We start from the raw sequence: 19,766 nt of genomic DNA on the forward strand, positions 1-19,766 counted from the left end.
TACCCAACCGTTGCACACGAGTACATTGCTTCCTGTGGGTTTCAGCACTCATTCGTCACAGCAGTTCAAAACTGCCAATTCTTGCGTTGAATCCCCACGTCCCCGCATCATTTGTACAAGGCTAAACATTATTCTAGCAGAAGAAGGTGAGGGTGAGCAAAGAGAGAACAGCAGGACACACGTCAAGCTTTCAACTGGTGGTCGACTTGCAAGGAGGCAAACATTTACTAGGAAGGAGAAAGTTAACGTTTATGCAAACCCTGTTGCGCTGCTATACTGCACAGCTGTGACATAGCTAGTAGTAAAAAGATAATGTTGTCCTGCCATGTTTTAAGTGCCAACGTGTATCAGCAAGGAGCAAATGTTCGAAGATGAGGCAGTGACCTATCCTGCATGTAAAATGAGCATAGTCCAGACAAAGAGGAGTGCCAGGTGAAGAGCTGAAAAAGGAAACGAGAGAGACAAAGGGCAGTAAGGAGTAAGGAGTACCGTGAAATCTCGCATACACAAGCTACGAGCAGGAGATTAGAAAAAATTATTGCTTGATCTTTTCTCAGTCTAATAAGATCAGCACTTCAGCCCTCCCCCACAGAACTTTTGTACCCACATATAACATGAGAAGCAAATTAAGTATGCCAGAACTTGGGAACATACTTTGTATTTCTGTCAAGCCCTTATATATATAGAATGTAGATGTAAAATTAATTATCCAGTATAACAAAATGAATCTAGCAATAACAAGTATTGGATATAGTGAAGATATTTATGTGGCAGACGCAACTTTGCTATAACGAGGTTTGGCTGTACATACAGAATTTTACTACATTTGCTCTCAACAACCCCTGCTTGTCAGTTTGTGTCTTTGCATGCAAAGATTTTAGTGCCGCAGCTTGGTGACATGCATACAGAGGCCCCGTCGTTGTCATGCTTGCCACCTATAGCTAGCTGGCTGGCTAGCAGCCGATGTTACATTTGCATTGGGTCATGTCTCTCATATTCTATACATTCTTGGTGTTAAACTCAAGAGAGAAATGAAGAGAGATAGTCTCTTTAAGTGCCCATTGCTCATTACTTGTTGGTGAGAAACATCTTTCTGAGTTGCAATAGCACTAAGACAGATCTGTGATGCATTTTACTGTTATGTTGCACAAGTGTGAAAAGTGTGCACGGAAACATTGTGGACCGAAACTGCAGAGGTCCTTGTTCATGGAGTAGGAATGCTCTATTTTTGGTTGGCTCATTCATTGCAAGTAATGAGAGCATAGTGCACGAACAGTGAAGACAAGAAATGCATTGCACAGAAGTAGTGCTTCTTTTGCATTGTGTCTCTTGCCTGCACCTTGTTCTTGGCCTGATTTTTTTCTCTTTTTGTGGAAAAGCTGTTTTCTTGTACCTTGAGTGTAGAAACAGAGGTTCACCTTCTGAGGTGCTTTCTTTCTTTGCTCGTTTGTTTTATAGGGTTTGCAAAATCTGTGATTTTATGCCCTTCCTCTCTCTGTCTCTTTGCTTTATCTTACATTGTGTGCACCTGGCAGAGATTCCCCTGTTTCACGTGCTCAACGCCCGAATCACCTTCGGCAACATAAACGCCTTCGACGAGCCAGTCCCAGGGGTGACCACTATGCGGGAGCAGGGGACAGTGAAGTGCAAGATCGACGAGAGCTGCTTCGAGGCCCCCAGCAGCTATGCACGGCTTGGTGAGTCGCCCAGCCTGGGTCAGGAGAAAAACAGACCTGGCTGCACCATTGTAGTTGTCCCACATGAATACAGAAAATTTGTACCTAATGCTTGGTACCTTAACTCTGGATGCGCCTCGTGCGCTGCCGCGTGAATTAAATGTAATGGTGCAATGGTTTGCAGAGCTTCCATTGAGCCCTTATTCTGACTCGAGTGTGTCTATTGGCAAGAATATTTATGTGATGCTGACAAGCAAATAGGCCGAAAAAGACACGTTTACTTTATTATATCTGATAATACCCTGATAATGATCTGATAATGGTGATACAGTATCTTCAGTGCCCCCTTGCCTGTTGTCATGACAGAGCTTTCATGGAACTTACATATTGATAATATTACCTCAGTCGCATTACACAAGCTTTTTTTTTTCTTAGACGATGTTTACACCTTGCGCCGAAGCACACCAGACTACTAGCCTCACCTCTAGAAAATATAAAAGTATGTACGAAAGAGTAAGGGCAGTGTTTTCACCCCATCTTAACTACCACTGTTGTGTGTTTCTTCCCCATCATCTAAACCAACTTGAAGCTATTTGCGAGTCAAAGATTCCTCTATGGTTTTTGTAGATAGGGCAGGACGTCAGGTATTTCACAAGATCTCACGTAGCCAGGCTTAATTACTATGAAACTTGGCAAGCAGAGGTGATTAAAAAAAAAAAAAACAGTGTGTGTACGGGGGGGGGACACTGTCTCACACATGCAAGCCTTTTTCACGATATGGTGCTAAAAGTAGCTTTTGAAAAGTTTGCTGAAAGAGCTGCCTCACTTCGTGAAAAAGAGAAAAAGAAATGTTTTTGACCATTGTTGCTGAGGGAGCAGACATTATCAATGTGCTTGAAATTGAATGGTGAGACTGGCACACATTGCAACCATTGCACCCATTTAGTAAGGTAGGGCATTTCAATCTGAGAGAGAGCATTTTCAGAGTAAGATCCTGTCATATGTTTCCCTATCTAAAACAACTGCCACCTATTTTCTTCATGTTCCGACATAGCCCCTTAAATTTTATAAAACATTTCTTTTATATCTCGGATACAAATTAGCAGATACATAACAACATCATAGGTGGCTCAGTGCCTCGTGTGTGCTTGTAGATGGTCATCAGAAAAAAAAAAAAAACACACAGCACAGTGAGTCCAAGAGGCCTATTGTGCCAAATGAATGCAAACATGCAACATGAAAACCTCATGCAATGCACGAAACATAAACTATTATGTTCAATTTGCGTGTGGTTCATGGCATCAGTGCCAAAAAAGTTCAGGCAGTGCATACATGATATTGTGGACACTGCTGCAGCAGTCAGACTGTACATATAATCAAACATTAAACGAGGAGCTGGAAAGCATATTAACATGCGTAGTAGTGTCCACAATGAGCTGGTGCCATTTGGCTATGTTAGAACATTGTTGAATAGGTCAGGGAGAGCTTACACATCCTTCAAAAGTGTCCTCTGTGCCAGTAAACATTGCCCAGCCTATCATCATGTGCATGTTTCCATGCACCACGACTGTACAACCTTACCAGCAGTTGAAGAGGTGCCCTGCACTACAGTAGCACCTCGCCTGCACATTGTTGCAGTGGGCACTGCAATGTGGCAGCATGGTTTTGCACCGGAGAATCAAGGGTTGTGGTGCAGTGCACCACAAACTGGCGCATATGGTGCATCGAACCGCGCATGAATCGAACAGACCTACAGAGTGAATGAGAGACATCTATTAAGTCACATGTACTTGATTTTCAAAAGCAGCTGCAATTGTTTTCTTCTTCTGGTATTTGACTGTGAAATAAAGCTTTCGCACCATGCTGCTGTGGTCGCCCTAGCTTTACCTACAGGCACATTTTATATGGCGTCGCTTTTCTGCATGGTTAAAGTTGTCAGGCAATCCCTTTAAATGCTTGTGTGCTTTATCACAACTGTCTGCACATACTGTTTGTGCCCATCTGTGCAGAATAAAATGCCTACATTACCTTGTGTCCCTCATTGTGAACAGCTCTCCGTCAGAGGAAGCAGAGTCTTGTTGTAGGATCAGCAACCCAGTTTCTTTGATGTTTCATTAAGGGTTAGTGCAAATTCTACTCTCAATGGAGATAATGAACCCAAAAGTTAGCCGAGGCTATCAGCTCTGTCTACATGGAAGTTTGCATATTATTTATTTAATATGTATGCACAGTGCTTTTTGAGGCTGTGTCTTGGGTGTGCCCAGGCCTCTTTAGCAAATGCGAGCCACTTGTGTATGCCATAATTGGCATGCACACTTGTAAAGCTGAAACTGAATGCCAAGTTGTTGGTATCTTCAATGCCCCCTTGGCTATTGTCATGTCAGACCTTTCATGGAACTTACATATTGATAATATTATCTCAGTCACATTACGCAAGCTTTTTTTTCTTAGACGATGTTTACGCCTTGCGCCGAAGCGCACCAGACTACTAGCCTATTTACAACCTTTGTTCGCCCCATCTTAGAATACGCTAACATCATCTGGTTTCTGCACACATCAACTAACATATCAAAACTAGAAAAGGTGCAAAGAAAAGCTGTGAGGTTCATTTTTAACAAATACAGGCCCTATGACTCCCCTACAAACCTCATAGCTGATGCAGGTCATAAAGCACTACATGTATCTGTTAGGGCCAGAGAAGCCCACTTAAACTTCATCTACCAACTAATGCACAGCAGTTATAAGATAAACCGAGCCAAGTACGTTACTTTGCCTACATCACGTCTATCGCAAAAAAATCATCTATTTACACTAAACCAGTACAGTGTTCGCAATGACACGTTCAAGTTTTCACTTTTCCCACTTGCGATAAAAGAATGGAATCTCCTCCACTCAGACATAGTTTCTTCTCCGTCACTTTCATTGTTCATCAACCTACTAGAGACATCAAACAGAGAAGACGCCACTTAACACACCCACATATCTTAAGCTGTAATACTTATTTCTGTGCATGGAATTTCTGCATTTCAACCCCCAAACTGGCTGCTCCTGCGCAGTTATCTGTTAGCTGTGTAACGTCTCTAATCTTACATGGGTCATTTATTCGCTATTTTTTATATAAGTTTTAGTAATACTATATTATTATATTGTTATACCAACCAAAAGTATTGTATTTCACATCGTCATTGGTGATTTCTGCAGTAGTTAAGGGGGCTTTTTCTCTTTTCTTTCTTTCTTTTACTGTACCATGTAGCATGACCTGTTTTTCTTTTTGTAAAACTGTGCCCCCCTGCTTTGGTCTCACGGGGACCGGCAGTATCGCAAATAAAATAAAGCTGCAGATAACTTTTGTTGCAAAGTTACTCTTTCTTTTTTTCTCTCTCTCTTTCTTTCTTCCATTTCGTATGTGCGTGTGTATGTGTGGGTCTTCTGTTACCGTAGCCAGCATGACCATTGCTGAAAAAAAACCATTTGTTCTCTTTGGTGACCCAACCTTAGCACTTTGTATCTTTTGAACTTTGTTGTGGGAACTTTTTTGTGTTCTCTTGCTTACGGTATGTCATCCAAACGTCTAATGTGTTAGCACAAACACCTGTCGACCTGCTAGGAGCAACTTTAAATTTGATAGGCAGCATACACCCTCACAATTGGTGCTGGTCATCGACCAAGTTGCACCTTGCCAAGAATAATTGTAGCATAGGAAAGCCGTAAACACCACCCATAATTGTTAGGTCTATCATTGTACACAAGGGCAAGCATTACTCAGAATGTGGCTTCGTCTGCCTGGCATTTGTCATGTGCTTTAGTCAATTTTGATGACTGTGAACAGCTTGCCTTGCTGATATTGGTACTATACGTATACAAACATGCTATATGTATATATTACAAACATGCTTTGTACTGTTGTTAATATGCAACTGGGAAATCAATATGGTTATACGGGTTAGGCACATTGGCTTGCCAGCTGTAGGCCCTTCAAGACAAGCCATTGGCAAAAATGTGTACACACACATTCAGGGTGGGCTCTTGCTGATTATATATTTGACATTTTCTCTATCAGAAAACGTACTTTGGGTTGCAGTGGAACAAATGTTCACTGTAACTGATATTGTCTCAGATCATGCATTCTTGTTTATTTTATAAAGCAGTACAATTTAATGTATCTATATAACGGGACAGGACAAATGGAAGAAACAAAACGGACAAAGAACGGTTGGTCCATTTTGTTCCTGTTGTTCGTCCTGTTCCATGTGCTGCTGCTCTATTTAGCTATAATGCGTACCAATCAGTCCAATTTAGTGTTCTTTTGCAGCAGCACAGTACTCAATGAAATAAAGCATGGCCATCCAAATTTAAGATTCATTTTATTATATCCAATAAGTCTTTATATCTGTGTTATATAAAGGCTAGACTTTATTGTAGTATGAAGTATGGTATCAAATGAGTAAGTAAATCTGCACTTGAGAAACTGAAAAGATAGAGTAATGCAGTGAGATATAAGGCATGTTTTTAAAAGATAGTACCCAAAGCTAAAGTATGGCCTTGCAGGTTAATGTAGCAACAGACTGCGGTCTTGGTTCAGGCAGAAGGCCTTGTCACTTTGGCTCTCTGCTGTTGTGTGCGTATTGTGTGTTTTTCTTTCCTCCTGCTCTGCTGGCAGGCCTGAGAGCGCGCCGCGCTCGCCCCCGCCGTGCACCGCTGAGCCCCGAGAGTAGACGCAAACATAGGGAGAAGCGTCGGCAGGAGGTGTGCGCAAAATACGGTCAAGGAGGGTTGCAGCAACCCCCGGCCATGCCAAAGGGCCCACAGCCGCTGGTAAATAACAGACGATAATTTATAACAGCAGCATTTGGTATCATAGCTAAGGTACACTGCCCTCTCTGCCTGATAGCATAAGATCTTTATTACAGATAGCTCTAATCCTAATGGATTAGATGAAAATTGTCAGCTATTTTGTTTATTTTTTATCCTGAAGTGTAAGAGCACTTACTCCGACTGAATGAAAAATATTGAATGAGCACAGTAATCCAAGATGTTTACATCGTTAGGGTGTGTTTACTTTCATGCTGTGGATTTGTGGCCCCTTGTAATCTTTCATAGCTCACTTGGGATGAAGGTATCTCACACATCATGTTGATGATGTTAGCATCAAGAGTGGATATTGGATGTATAACATTCTGATAGCTTGCTCTAATGCCCTGCCATAATTGTAAGCCATACTTGCAGCTTGCAAGAAAGTCCTTGCCTGAAAGAATGAAACGTTTTTGTGGCTACAACAGGCAGGTTGCAGAGTTAGCCCTGGAAATGTGTAAAATGCTGTAGAGACCTGTGCATTAACTGCAGTTTTCCTTTCCGGAATGTTTTGTGCAAAGTCAAGACGCAGCTATTACGAAGACAAAAACAGAGCTGGTTCCATCTTCTATGTGTTCTTTCTTAGCTCCATCTTCTCTGATCTAACTTAACTACCCCATATAGACTCACATCGGCTGAGATAATTTGCATCGGCTGGAAGGCATACTAATGTGAGGCTTTGGCCTTGGCTTGACATGTCTAAGCTTAGTTTATTGCTTTTTAAGATAGTTTTGTAGCATATATTATAGTGCCCGAAATTCAACAGCATAGGAACACATGGGAGCAGTCAAGGAGGACGATCAAAGAAAGGTGTCGAATTTTTTTGAACACATTGCTTTGTTTTCTTGTTGCTCTTCTTCAATTGTGCGTCTTAAAATGTTGAACTGTTATTGACATGATAAAACCAGCTTTTGTTCAATTTGCCATGTAGCTTAATTGTGGGACTTGACGGTACCTTCATGACTGTGTGAATCCATCTTGTCAGTGGTGTCTAGATACTGTAGAACACCAGTGGTGTGCTTCCACTTTTTCCTTTTTCCTGACTTCTACAGTGACAGTGATGTCTTGGCACTTTAGGTTGATTTTCAGACGTGACATTGAATGTTTTGAGAGGACGTACAGAGCTTAATGCACAAACATACTGTATCCAATGGGCAAACGGGCTTCATTGCAGCAGCCACTGCCGGTCGACCACCCATGGCATGACATTTGTTGTGATCGTCAGCATTGTATGTGCCAGTACTTATTGCACATAATTTGTGCAAAAGCTGAAGGCACGAGATCATCAGTCACAAAAGGGAAACAACGATTAAAAGCATGATTATTTTACTCGTATATTGCTCCAGAGTTACTCCAGTCGAAACTACACTGTCTTCATAAATGCTGGTCATTATTTGGCTCTAATACTTTCCTGGCTCATGCAGTGTTCCTCTGCCACCTCATGAAAGACCTGCCAACAGGATTATAAGCACACTTGTTATATCTCAGGGTTTGCGTGCCACAAGGTGCTGTCCCCTTGATTATTGAGGTTGTGACGGGTCATTGATATTACGCTAATCTTTATCGAAACCATTGGCAGAAATGGCGATGTTTCACTTCGGGGGCCTCCTAAGTTGTGCTTCGATTCCAGAAGTGCAGAATTCATGGATTCTTCTCTTGCCCCTTTTCAACAGTGTAGAAACAAATCTGCAAGGCCCACTTGGCGAAGTTGGTGAGACATGAGGGTATCCCTGTGCAGGTGCGTTGACATACACTGCCAGCCATTGTCAACGCCCCGCAGCAGCACTCGCATAGTTGTGCACGTGCATGACGCAGGCAGGAATGTGCAGGCAAAGCATGACAGGCTGTGAGGCACGCTTGCAGCAGAAACAGCAGGATTGGGCAAAAGAGTGTAGTACCAGGAGCATGGCAGTTTGTGCTATTTGTATTGAGACTCATCACACTGGCTGATGTTGCTTGCACCAAAAGTCTTATGGTTGAACTTTTTGCTTTTGCTATGCCCGTGTGTGCTTCTAGCACAGCAGAGGATCTTGCTAGATTAAATAATTGGCTGCTATAGAGCAGTAGTTCTCAAACTGTGGTTCTCAAACCACCATCATGTTCTACATTAGGCCTACATCTTTACGTGCTTGAAATGAGGCACAATTGTGGTCTGCTCCTGCACCCGATAATGGGCTTTGTACAATCAAGCTTGAAAGATTCGAATTCTCTTTTATGCTTAGTTGGCATTCTCATAACGTGTAAAAGATTTCCGCTGCGTGGTGATCTCTTCTTTTCAAGACGTCTAAAATCTCTAAAATGGAAGAGATAAGCTAAACATTTTGATAAAACGTCTGTGCTAAGCAGAGGCACGAGAGAGAGAAAAGAGGTGCAAGTGTATTGGAAACACGCATGCGTCTATTTCTGTGCCATTGGTAATTTCCAGAAGCTGTCCAGCAAGCATAGCTGCTGCAGTATGTAGTTTTCACTCTAGCTGTGCAGATATCAAGAGCAAATTGGGCAGTTTTGTGGCTTGATGCAAACAGTGTATGTGTGTTCCCCGTTCCACACACTCATAGTGGATAGCACTGTGGGATATCAAGGCTGAATTAACTGCTTTATTCCTAACATAGATACGTATGGGCACTCAGCTGGACCTTTCACCATGAGCGTTCCCCAAGTTAAATGTTTGCGTTATTGTGCCAGCCACGAAGGCAGCGCATGTATAGCATACAAACTGTTATATATTTATGCATGTTTGCTTTCATGAAACAGTAAAGTGGGCAGCGCAGAAGTAGGACGCATGTAATATGTGTAATTTTATAACATGTTTACATAGCATGTGGGGCAGTGGTAGGCAGTGATTTAGGAAACCAGCTGCAAGTCTGCCCGCTGGTCTCTGAATAAATATTTGGAGCAGTGGATATGAGGGCACTTGTGCTTCACGATCAAGCTCTGTGAACTGGTTTGGACACACTTGAGGTGTTCTGCGTACCTAATGGCTCCTATGCTTTTGTTATTGGCTTTCTTCCATGCTCATTTTTAATTACTTCTTTCTTTCTTTCTTTTTTCAATGTGTGCATTCTGCTGGAAGTTATGCTACATACATTTCTTTTACTACATAGTTTCTCAATCAAGCTAGCAGCACTAGCTGTTGATACAAGTCGAGGTTAGCTCTCAATAAGTAAAGCCATTGTGTAGGCCAAACTTTTGAATATCCCATAGACCAAGGCCAATTCATAACTAGTCAGGTTATGCGAGCATTTTATTATGAACTCTAATAATCAAAACTACTTTGGCTCATGATTCATGATATTTAGCTGCTTTGGTTACACCATTATGGAATTCATGCTCGTACTTATCGTGGTTGCTTAGTGACTTTGGCATTGCACTTCTAAGCATGAGGTTGCGGGATCTGCATCTTGATGAGGGCATTTTGCCCTGCCACATTTTGATGGGGGCTAAATGCAAAAACACCCATGTACCATGCATTGGGTGCATGTCAAAGAACCCCAGGTGATCAAAATTAATCTGTAGTCCCCTACTACTACTGGCCTCATAATCAGATCGTGGTTTTTGCATGTAAAACCCCAGAATTTAATTAATTTATTTCACATTCAAATAACTGGTAACAGTCATCATTTCAAGAAGATTAAAATGGGATGCCAGAAATACAAATTTGCCCCAGGTCCATTATGAAGTATTGAGCGCCTTCGTGCAGCTGTAGTGATACACTTTTGTAGTTCATAAATTAAATCTTAAGTTGCATCTCATTAATGGTGCCACCGCATTGGTACCAGTGCTGGGCAGTATTGAAGATACATGTATCTTAGGTACTATCTTAGGTACTCTTTGGGTATATTGCATCTCTATCATGGTACACCTGGCAACGCGTTTATCAGTATCTGTATTTCCTATACATAAAAGAATGTATTGTGTATCTTAAGATACAAGATGCTGGCTATCGCAACTATAAACAGTGGCTGAGCTCCGCTTCTCAAGATGATACTGCTGCCACTAAGCCACCTGAATGAAACTAAAGGCAAAGACATTTTTTTATCTTTCCACCAGAGCCATCCAGTGAGGGCAGGCAAAAAAACACAAGTTAAAACTCCACAGCACTATTTGTGCCATCGTGCAGAGGCTTCTTATTGACATTCTTGTAATTAGGTGGAGACCCTCTAGCTGCTTGGTACGAGGGACGAAATTTTGCAGTCAGTTCTCGACATAGTCTCCCTTAAGGGTCACACATGTATGCCATCACTCTTGGAGTTTCATTGATCCACTTTGATAGAATGTTTCGTCCTGCTCCTCCAAAAAGTCTTTTACGGCATCCATGATGGTTTCATCAGAAGGAAAACGACTTCCACCAAGGTGCTTTTTCATCTGTGGGAATAGGTGGTAGTCTGAAGGAGTCAAATCAGGGGAATAAAGTGGGTGCTGAAGCAATTGGGGACCACAAGAGTGAATTGCAGCCATCGCAACAGCCAACGTGTGAACTGGCACATTGTCCTGGTGAAACAGCACCTCTTCCCAGAACATCCCTCGCCGTTTTTCCTTAATTGCCGACCTCAGACAACGAATCTGAGCTGCATAGTATTCCCCATTGATGGTTTGACCTTTCGGGGGGAATTCCAGGGGAATGACATCCTTGCAATTCCAGAACACTGATGCCATAACCTTGCCAGCGGATGGAACCACCTTGGCCGTCTTGGGGTGGGGGTGGGTGGGATGTTTCCTCTGTTTTGAGGCTTCTTTTAACTCGGGACGAAAGTGATGCACCAAAGTCTCATCCATTGTAACAAATCTCTACACAAAAAGATTAATACCAACTTCAAACAGTTGCAGATTTTCTGCAGAGTGAAGTTGGACCTTTGTTTTTCAGTATCAAAAGTCTGGGCACCCAACGGGCCTAAACTTTGTGCATGTTCAGGAGCTGTGTTAGGATATGGCCAACCCTCTCCACTGATATACCCCCACATTCTGCAGTGTGCCATTGTGTGACACGTCGATCAGTCATTATAATGTTTTGCACTTTTTGGATTTCATTTGTGCTTGCGGTTAAGGGACGACCACTGTGCGCAGCATCTTTAATTGATGTCTGGCCTCGCTTGAGATCGGCAACCCACTTTTTCAGCATAGCATAAGAAAGAGCATTGTCCTCTAATATCTCCAGCATGTCCTTGTGAATTTCTTGTGATGCCACTCCTTTCTTCAAAAGGTATTGAATGACTGCTCGCTTTGCGAATTTCTCCATTGCCATATTTCAGCTTTGCGACCTTACCTTAAATCGCCGTACCTGAAACCAGAAAAATCAGAATAAATCTAGATTGTGCATGAGACCATTTAAATAACTGAATAACATATTGCATTGCAAAACAAAACCACGCGAAAAAGGTTTCACGGGTGGGCTGTGAACTTTTCAGGCACCCCTCGTAAGCAGGGCAGCGACTCACATCAATTACAAAAGTGACACACAAAAACCGCTGACAGTGCAGCGTATAAGGAGCTTTCGTGTTAAGCAGCTAAAGCAATCCCAATAAACTTTTTGAAATGAGAATATTGTACTTTGAGCAAGACAAAAATTTTGGAATGCTAACAGAAATTTCATTCAAGTAAAACAAGGTTGTTCAGAGTTCAAAATTCTCCAAGCAAACATTTTTGTGCATACACGTTCACTGCTACATTATACAGATGTATATAAGAAATTTGCGAATGTATCGAAGTGTCTTAAGATACAAATGGAAAGTATTGTATCGGATACAATAATTGTGGTAGTATCTTGTATCTGTATCTCAAATACTTGTTGCCCGAGTGTATCTTGTATTGTATCATGATACGATTGCATAGCATCTTTGCCCAGCCCTTATTGATACCATGTTCATTATATTAATTTACACCATTACTCAGAATGACTGAAGGGGACTGAGGGCCCTTTTTGATAGTTTCTATGTTATGTGTCTGTTTAGCTTTTAAAATTAATTTTCTCAGTTTATTCTGGACTCCTGTAAGCATATTTAGTCTGCTTTTGCAACCATGGTCACCTCTTGGCCTTGTATTTTACATTAATTTCATTGACCAGTAATATTGCTTAATTGTGTTCAACATTACTTTTATGTTATGTAGTGTAGTTCTTTATTGAAGCCTAATTTTTTAAACATGTTTGTGTGATTATTTCAAGCGACATTTTTATATTATTCAATGATTTCTTGTGCAACTTCTATTTTGGCATTGCTACTGATATCACTCAAGCTCTCTATGTTTGTATGATATGCAATCTTCATGTTATTTAATGCTATGTTGCTGCTCAGGTTTAGATTTAAATTGGTATATTTGTGCCATGTCAATCAGGCCCTACTTTGTATCTGTTCCTCAGGTTTCTGCTAAGTAACAAGTTCTTTTTTGAAAAGAAAGAATGGGAGGGTTCCAGAATGTTATGTTCCAGAATGTCAGTAGTTCTGCCATCATTCACTCCCATTGATCCTGCTGGCTGGTGAACATTTCTATTGCAATGAATTCACCTTGCATTTGGCAGTCACCATTTTAAAATGTTGGGCTGATGCAATGTTTTATTTTTTATTACTGCAGTGGGATACTGAGTGCATATCTAAAGATGTGCTCAATGAAACTAAAGTTTCTTTTTTTCTTATTATCAAACTGGCATGGCTTCCTACAGACAGATGCGTCAGTGGCTTAATTGTGAGGTTCTCTCAGAGGGTGCAGAATTGTCACTTTGATACGTCTTATTAATGTCTTGTGCCATACTTATTCCTTGTCTTGCTGGACTATGTGTCCCAGTGTCTAGTGGGAGCACCATTTTTCTCTCTGCTTTTCTGGCGCAGGGGGAAATAAAATGCGACAATTCAACGTCAACGACGAGGACGACGAACTCCTCCAATACGCCATCGAGCAGTCGTTCGTGGAGGCTGGCGGAGAAGAGAATCAGGTCGGAGAACTTACCATTACTATGTTGATTGGCTCATCGCATGTATGCTAACACACTGCATATATCTGACTTGTAGCGCACATCCGTCGAACACCTTCAAACCAGTGTATTAGGGACGATAATAATCACAGCAAAACTTGAAAATATCTAGAGATAGAAAATTAGGTTCACTGTGAGCTCTCGCTCGCCTAATCAGAAGTTCACGAGAATAAATTAATATGGTATGAGGTTCATTCTCGCAGCGCGGGAGAGAGGAAAAACAGTTATGGTGTTCTTCACACTGTTTGCATGAATGAAGAAGACTGGCATTGATCTAAGTGTGACGGCACTTTGGGGACAAGTTTGCAATGTTTGATTAGTTGAATGCCTCTACAATCAATGCTTCTAGAAGAAATTACCTGTATAATGAAGGATTCCATGTGTCCCGACTGCATTCCTATCTTTCATGAGTATTGTGAACATCTCTACAGCAAATACCCCTACAAATATATTCAAGGGGCACTTAGTTATCCCTACGTGGCTGAATGCGAAAGCATTGTGACCACTGCGTGATGCTGTAAGGATTGGGGTTGGGCATGAAATAGATGGTAGCTGGCCCATGCCGTCGTCCAACTCATCCACGCTGAGGACATTGTTGAAGGGAGAGACTTGTTCTCATCGAGAACGAGGAATATGGGATTAATTTACAGTATCTACATGAGAATGTTACAGTTCATCAGTCTAGCATGACTGAAAGAGAATGCGCACTGAAGAGCCGACAACGGCTGCTTATAAACACTGTCCTCCCTAGATCCCTAGGTGAGGGAAAACGGCCGTTCAACCTTGTGCGGTTCTCCTCCCGTGCTCTTGGGACAAAGGAACGACAACACAGTAGTGCAAACAATCACAAGGGCATTTATTGCACCTTTCATAGATCAATGCCTGCTAGCTAAGTTGCTATCCACAAAGCATGCCGATGGGTGCGCGACAAATCTAGAGGTCCGACTCACCGCGGCCGGATATCGAGCGAATATGTTCGCCCCATGCTGGATCCCAACGCCTGGTCGTTCGCCGTACGGTCACGCGAACGGTGGCACGTTCGATTGATGCCACGTGAGACGGTCTCGCAGAAGGATGGATCGGTGCACGCGCGGGACGTCCGCGTCGTACCTCGACCCGCAGCCAAAGAGCCAGCGTGTTCTCCCTTGCGCCCAAGTAACCCCGCCGCAGCGCAACACTCGCGCCATCTCTCGTACTGCGCTTCAACCACTCCGACCGCCGTGGGCGCCAGGCCACGCGGCGAAGCCGCACTGCAGGAGAGGGAAGCTATGCGGGGAAACAAGATATCAGGGGACGCGCAAGAGTCGCGCATCCCCACAACCTTCGACCAATTCGGAGCGTCCAAAGTCATTGTAGCCGACCCGCTTCTGAGGGGGAGGATTTACACACTCACTTCCGCACAGGTTTCACTGACCACACCGAGGTGAAAGCGTTTTTGCAGACACGGGTCTTGCCCTGAGCAGGTGCCTCTTTATCCCAGAGTTGACCCCGCAGACAGTGGCCACCGCATCTGGCCATTGACTGACGACTTCTAAGGCCCGTAAGACGGCGCTGCAAAACTTCTCCTTCCAGGAGTTCCCCTGCTCCAAATAAACCGTGACGGTGACGGCGAATCCACTAACAACACTTGGTCCGCTGACTGCGTCTAGACATCCCGGCACCTTTCGGTTGGGGACGCGGTGCATGGTCGTCCTTACAAAGCGAGTCGCCGCAGCAGACATGCTAGCGCCAAGGAGTTGGGGACGCGGCGTATTGACGTCCTTACAAAGCGAGTCGCCGCACCAGACATGCCGGCACCAACGGGTTGTTGATGAGGCACATAGTCGTCCTTACAAAGCAGGTCGTCGCAGCGGGCCGGGCAGGTTTCGACGGTTGCTTCCCCGAAGATCGCCAGCCCTCGCAGGTCGAACGTAACAATGATTAGACATTATGCCTCAACGCAAGGTTGTGGGTTCGACTCCCAACAGAGATTGTTGATCCCAGTGCCTTAATTCACTGTGCTTTAGTTAACTTCATCTTAATTAACATGAAAGGTTGTGGGTTTGACTTCCACCGCATGTCGTGGGTTCGACTCCCAACAAAGGTTGCGGATTTTGAGTGCCTAATACCCCTGTCACACGGCAAATCTAATGTCATTTACAACGAATGAAATTCGCTGATAATGCCATTTGTTTGGTGTCACACGGTAAAACGTAAGGACATTTTCGAAAATGACATTTACAAACGAATGAGTTCGCCAAACTCATTCGCATTCGTTTGGAACTGAATGTGTATCCTCGACACCACGAGTTTACCAGTGTTTTGCACACAGTACATGCTTCTTTTTCGTTTTAACAAAAAATGACTAATATTCTATCCAGTTTATTACCTAATTATAGCTTTAACGACATTGAAGTCCATCACATGCGTAAATACAGAAAACTACTCTCAGTCCAGTGACCAGACAGCCGTCTTTAGCTTTCACTGCAGCAGTCGTGTTGGTTCGCACCGGAGCATCGGCCGGCCGCTTCAATTGACTTGGCGTAAAAGCGTGCGCGTGTTTTCCTGTGGCACGCGCCAAGAATGACAATATTAGAAGCCCGCATGCACATCAGAACGGCGATGACATGCAACTGCCCTTCTCGTACCACTTTAGCAGATGTAGCGGACGCGCCTATTGTTCTCTTCGCCCTGTTGCTTGCCTTAGCTTTGGCTTGGCTTGGCTCGACCCGACTTCGTTGGCAATGTCGACAAGTTAGTGATCGAACGCTACGATTTGAAAACAACGATCACATATTCTAGTGGAATTTAGCATATTGGAAAATAATTATTGGACAAAAGTGGGTTTGAGACGTGTCTTTTTTTTACTATCGTCATTGTCATCATTTTCAAATGACATTAGTTTTCGCCGTGTGACAGCGCGCTGTGATAATGACATTAATCGCAACAAATGTCATTTGTTGGAAATGACATTAGATTTGCCGTGTGACAGGGGTATTAATTAACTGTACCTTAATGTGCCTTATTCAACACCAAAGGTCGGGGGTTCGACTCCCACCAAAGGTCGAGGGCTTGATGACTTTTTGGGCCATCAGTTGTCACTCCAACGCCGACAACTACACCGGATTTTCTTTCTTATGAGCCGTATAATGCCTTTGCATTAGTAAATTTGCCTAAGCAACAAAGGAGTTTCTGCATCTCCGACACCTGATTTGTTGCTTTACAACGAACATATATAGCGGCATCACCACTGCCCTCGGTAGTCGTCGTTGAGCAGCAGTGCACATAGGGAGCTCCAGTCAAAAAAAAAAAAGGAGACTAGGCACAACGACCTCTGCTACTACTTACTACTCACTACCACCATCGCGGCCTACTACTACTACTACTATTACTACTACCTGGTTTCACTGCAGATTATGCCATTACCCATGATTCCATTTGAGTTAGGCTGCAGTCACAGATTCTATCAAGCAAAGTGTGCAGGAGCAAATTTTAGACTTTTTTCACCTAGTATCTCTTCAATTCACTTTAAAAAAAGGCTTCCTTTTGCCGAACTTCTTAAGCCTTCTCTGTTGCAAGTGGTATGGTGTGTTACAATAAGTAATCTGTGCAACGTAGGATTTCAGAGATCCTGACCACTTCGTTATATTAAACCGTAATAAAAACTTTGTCTGCTTCTACAAGTACATTTACAACTGGTCCTAGTATACCATACTGCGTTCCTCTGAACATGAGTTTCATTCATCTATTTGTTTATTACACTATCGATTATACTTTGTGTTGCCTATGAAACATTCAGTAACAGCAGATTTTTTCGAGAGATAATGTCGACTACATTTGGTATCCTATAAAAGTGTGCAGGACTATTGTGTGTGCTCATCAACAGCACTTTGTATTCCTTCATGGGCTGTACCTGCAGTCGATGTACTGTGCTTGCACTGAGAGGCTTGCACTGTATAGACATTTGATTTTTCAGATGACATGACTGGAGAAGTTGCTCAAGTGCCCTTACACCCCATTCGACTTAAGTGTGTCACCTTCCAATTGTGCCTGCTTATGTGCGCTAAGTGCAGTGGCAGTTTGTGAATGTCTTGGATCATCAAACAAAGTGTTGTTGATGATTCTGTATTACTTTGATAAAGTTCTTTGATGTGGACCACAAGTAAATGCTTCATTTTGTGTACACCAGCTCTGATGGTCACATTCTGTTGGGAGTGAAATGGAAAGAAACTTGTGTATGTATATTTAGGCACGGGAAGTTCAGGTGATCTTTAGTGTCCACAGTAGCATCTCACCAAGCCCCCAGTACACAGCTTAAAGCAGGTAGACCTCTTCAAGTATTGTGTTTAATAATCTTCACACAGTGGCTATTGTTGAGAGTGGCTATCCTGGCCACAAGTCTTCAGCTTCATGCCATTTTCTATGTTTCAGGTCACTGTTTGGGAGGCCCTGACAACTGACCAAACCGGAGTCGCACCTGAGCTGGAAGAGGATCATGCTTTGCAGAGGTATGTCATTGTTTGGTAGTTGAAGGCCAACTGCCACAAGAGAGAGAGAGAGAATGAAGAGGAAAGGCAGGGAGGTTAACCAGATATAACTGCCACAAAACTTTAGATTACGTAAATAGCCTAGTTTTATATGGTGTGCATAATAGAGCAGCAGCCACCATGCAGGATTCTACATTTGAAATACAGTAGAACCTCGTTCATACATTCTGGGAAAAAAAACGCAAGAGAAAACTTACTAACCAGGAAAACATACTAAAATAAATTTGACAGACTCAACTATTGTTGGCATCTACGTAATGTAATATGTCGCGCCGATTGTTGTGGCATGAGACGCCAACACACGTCGAGTTGGTGGTGCTCTGGTGGCCCGAGAGGTGTTTTGTTGTTTTCCTATTGCGTGGTGTTTTAAGAGGGCAACGGCAAACCAAAACAAAATCAAGCTGGTGGGCGTTTCCTGATGCCGCCAAAGCAAAACACATCACGCTGCCTGCAGCAGGGAATGGTGGCGCGTTTGGATCATCGCCTGCACAAAGCTTGCACTGCGTTACCAATGGCACTATGCACCACGTGTTGTAAAACAGATAGGTGAATATGCTTATTGCAGTATCTTTGGTGGCGATAGCTGTGAATGCGGCGTGCAACGACCCCCGTAGAAGATTTGGTGGTACTGAAATGAAAAACTGAGTGCACGCCGGTTTTTCACATGAGATGGGCGGGCGGGAATTGCAGTGAAGCTGCTGCAGCAAGCAGCTATACATAGTTTATATTACCATAAAAACCAGACTATAGGTCGGACCGGAATATAGGTCAATCCCCCAACTAACGAATTCTAAAAATGAAAAAAATCTTTTTCAGTGGCAAAAGTACCAAAAGACATGACACCCTTACCTATAAACAAATGCGACTCAGCGGGTTGCACAATGGTGACAGTATTTATTTAAATGCTGCTCGCATGGCACCTGGCCAAGTTTTTAGCGATATCGCACGACCATCGACCCGCGTGCTTGTCAACACCGTATTAACGTCGCTGAGCAGCGAAACAAATGAGATACGCGCATGTGTTCACATGCCCTTACTTTCGCTATTTCGCCGCTCCGTGTTGTGATGATAAAAGGTGCTGACAAACACGCGGGTCGACGGTCCCGCGATACTGTTAAAAATTCGTCAGGTGTACAGTACACAAAAGGGCACGAAGTCCGCAAGCGCTACTCCGAATCAGAGCAACACGTTTGAACAGAGTCGGATGACGAGTGCTTCTCGCTGTCCAGTCCATAGGCGCGTGCGATCTCTACCGCTTTCGAACGAATGCATTCGACAACAGGCAGCGATCTTACACGCAGCTCTCGGACGGACTCCGCAACCTTGCCTTCCAGTTCTGCAGTCCACTGCGATCCGGCCATGAAATGACGTTTTCTTTTGATTGCTGCAAGTTGTAATACGTTGCTTTTGCCTCCGCCACTACCGAATGCTATTTTCGGATACTCCAAGTTCGCGCTGTGCCGCCAGGTTGCCGTGGGCTTCCGCGTACTCAGTCGCCTTTTTCTTGAAGGCGACGGTGAATTGACGTCGGCTTTTGCTCATTTTGAAACAAAATTAAAATACAGCCTTTACTTAATATAACTTTGCGACGGTGAAAACGCAAAATGCCAGTGCCACAATGTCGCCACGCCATAGAATAAAGAACCAACGCCGCGCTGCTGATGATGGCGATGGCGAAGGCAGCTGCTTACTTCATTCGCCCATTGTTGCAAGACTTCCGTAGTTTTTCCGCCAATGTCCGGTATATAA

At 43.3% G+C, this 19,766-nt stretch overlaps 1 protein-coding gene across 3 annotated transcripts in view; it reads left to right on the plus strand.

Moving 5' to 3' along the window:
• Window positions 1–19,766, plus strand: part of LOC135918897 (ankyrin repeat domain-containing protein 13D) — an 88,676-nt gene that overhangs the window by 59,234 nt on the left and 9,676 nt on the right. For 2 of the 3 annotated variants that reach the window (XM_065452582.2, XM_065452583.2), the window contains 3 exons: window positions 1,536–1,697; window positions 13,349–13,452; window positions 17,902–17,978. In XM_065452582.2, the coding sequence (XP_065308654.1) occupies window positions 1,536–1,697; window positions 13,349–13,452; window positions 17,902–17,978 (343 nt within the window). Of the gene's footprint in view, window positions 1–1,535; window positions 1,698–6,336; window positions 6,492–13,348; window positions 13,453–17,901; window positions 17,979–19,766 lie in introns of all 3 variants that reach the window. The other variant, XR_010569821.1, reaches the window with a different exon arrangement.

Source organism: Dermacentor albipictus, chromosome 2, assembly GCF_038994185.2.
Source record: "Dermacentor albipictus isolate Rhodes 1998 colony chromosome 2, USDA_Dalb.pri_finalv2, whole genome shotgun sequence".
NCBI classification, from domain to species: domain Eukaryota; kingdom Metazoa; phylum Arthropoda; class Arachnida; order Ixodida; family Ixodidae; genus Dermacentor; species Dermacentor albipictus.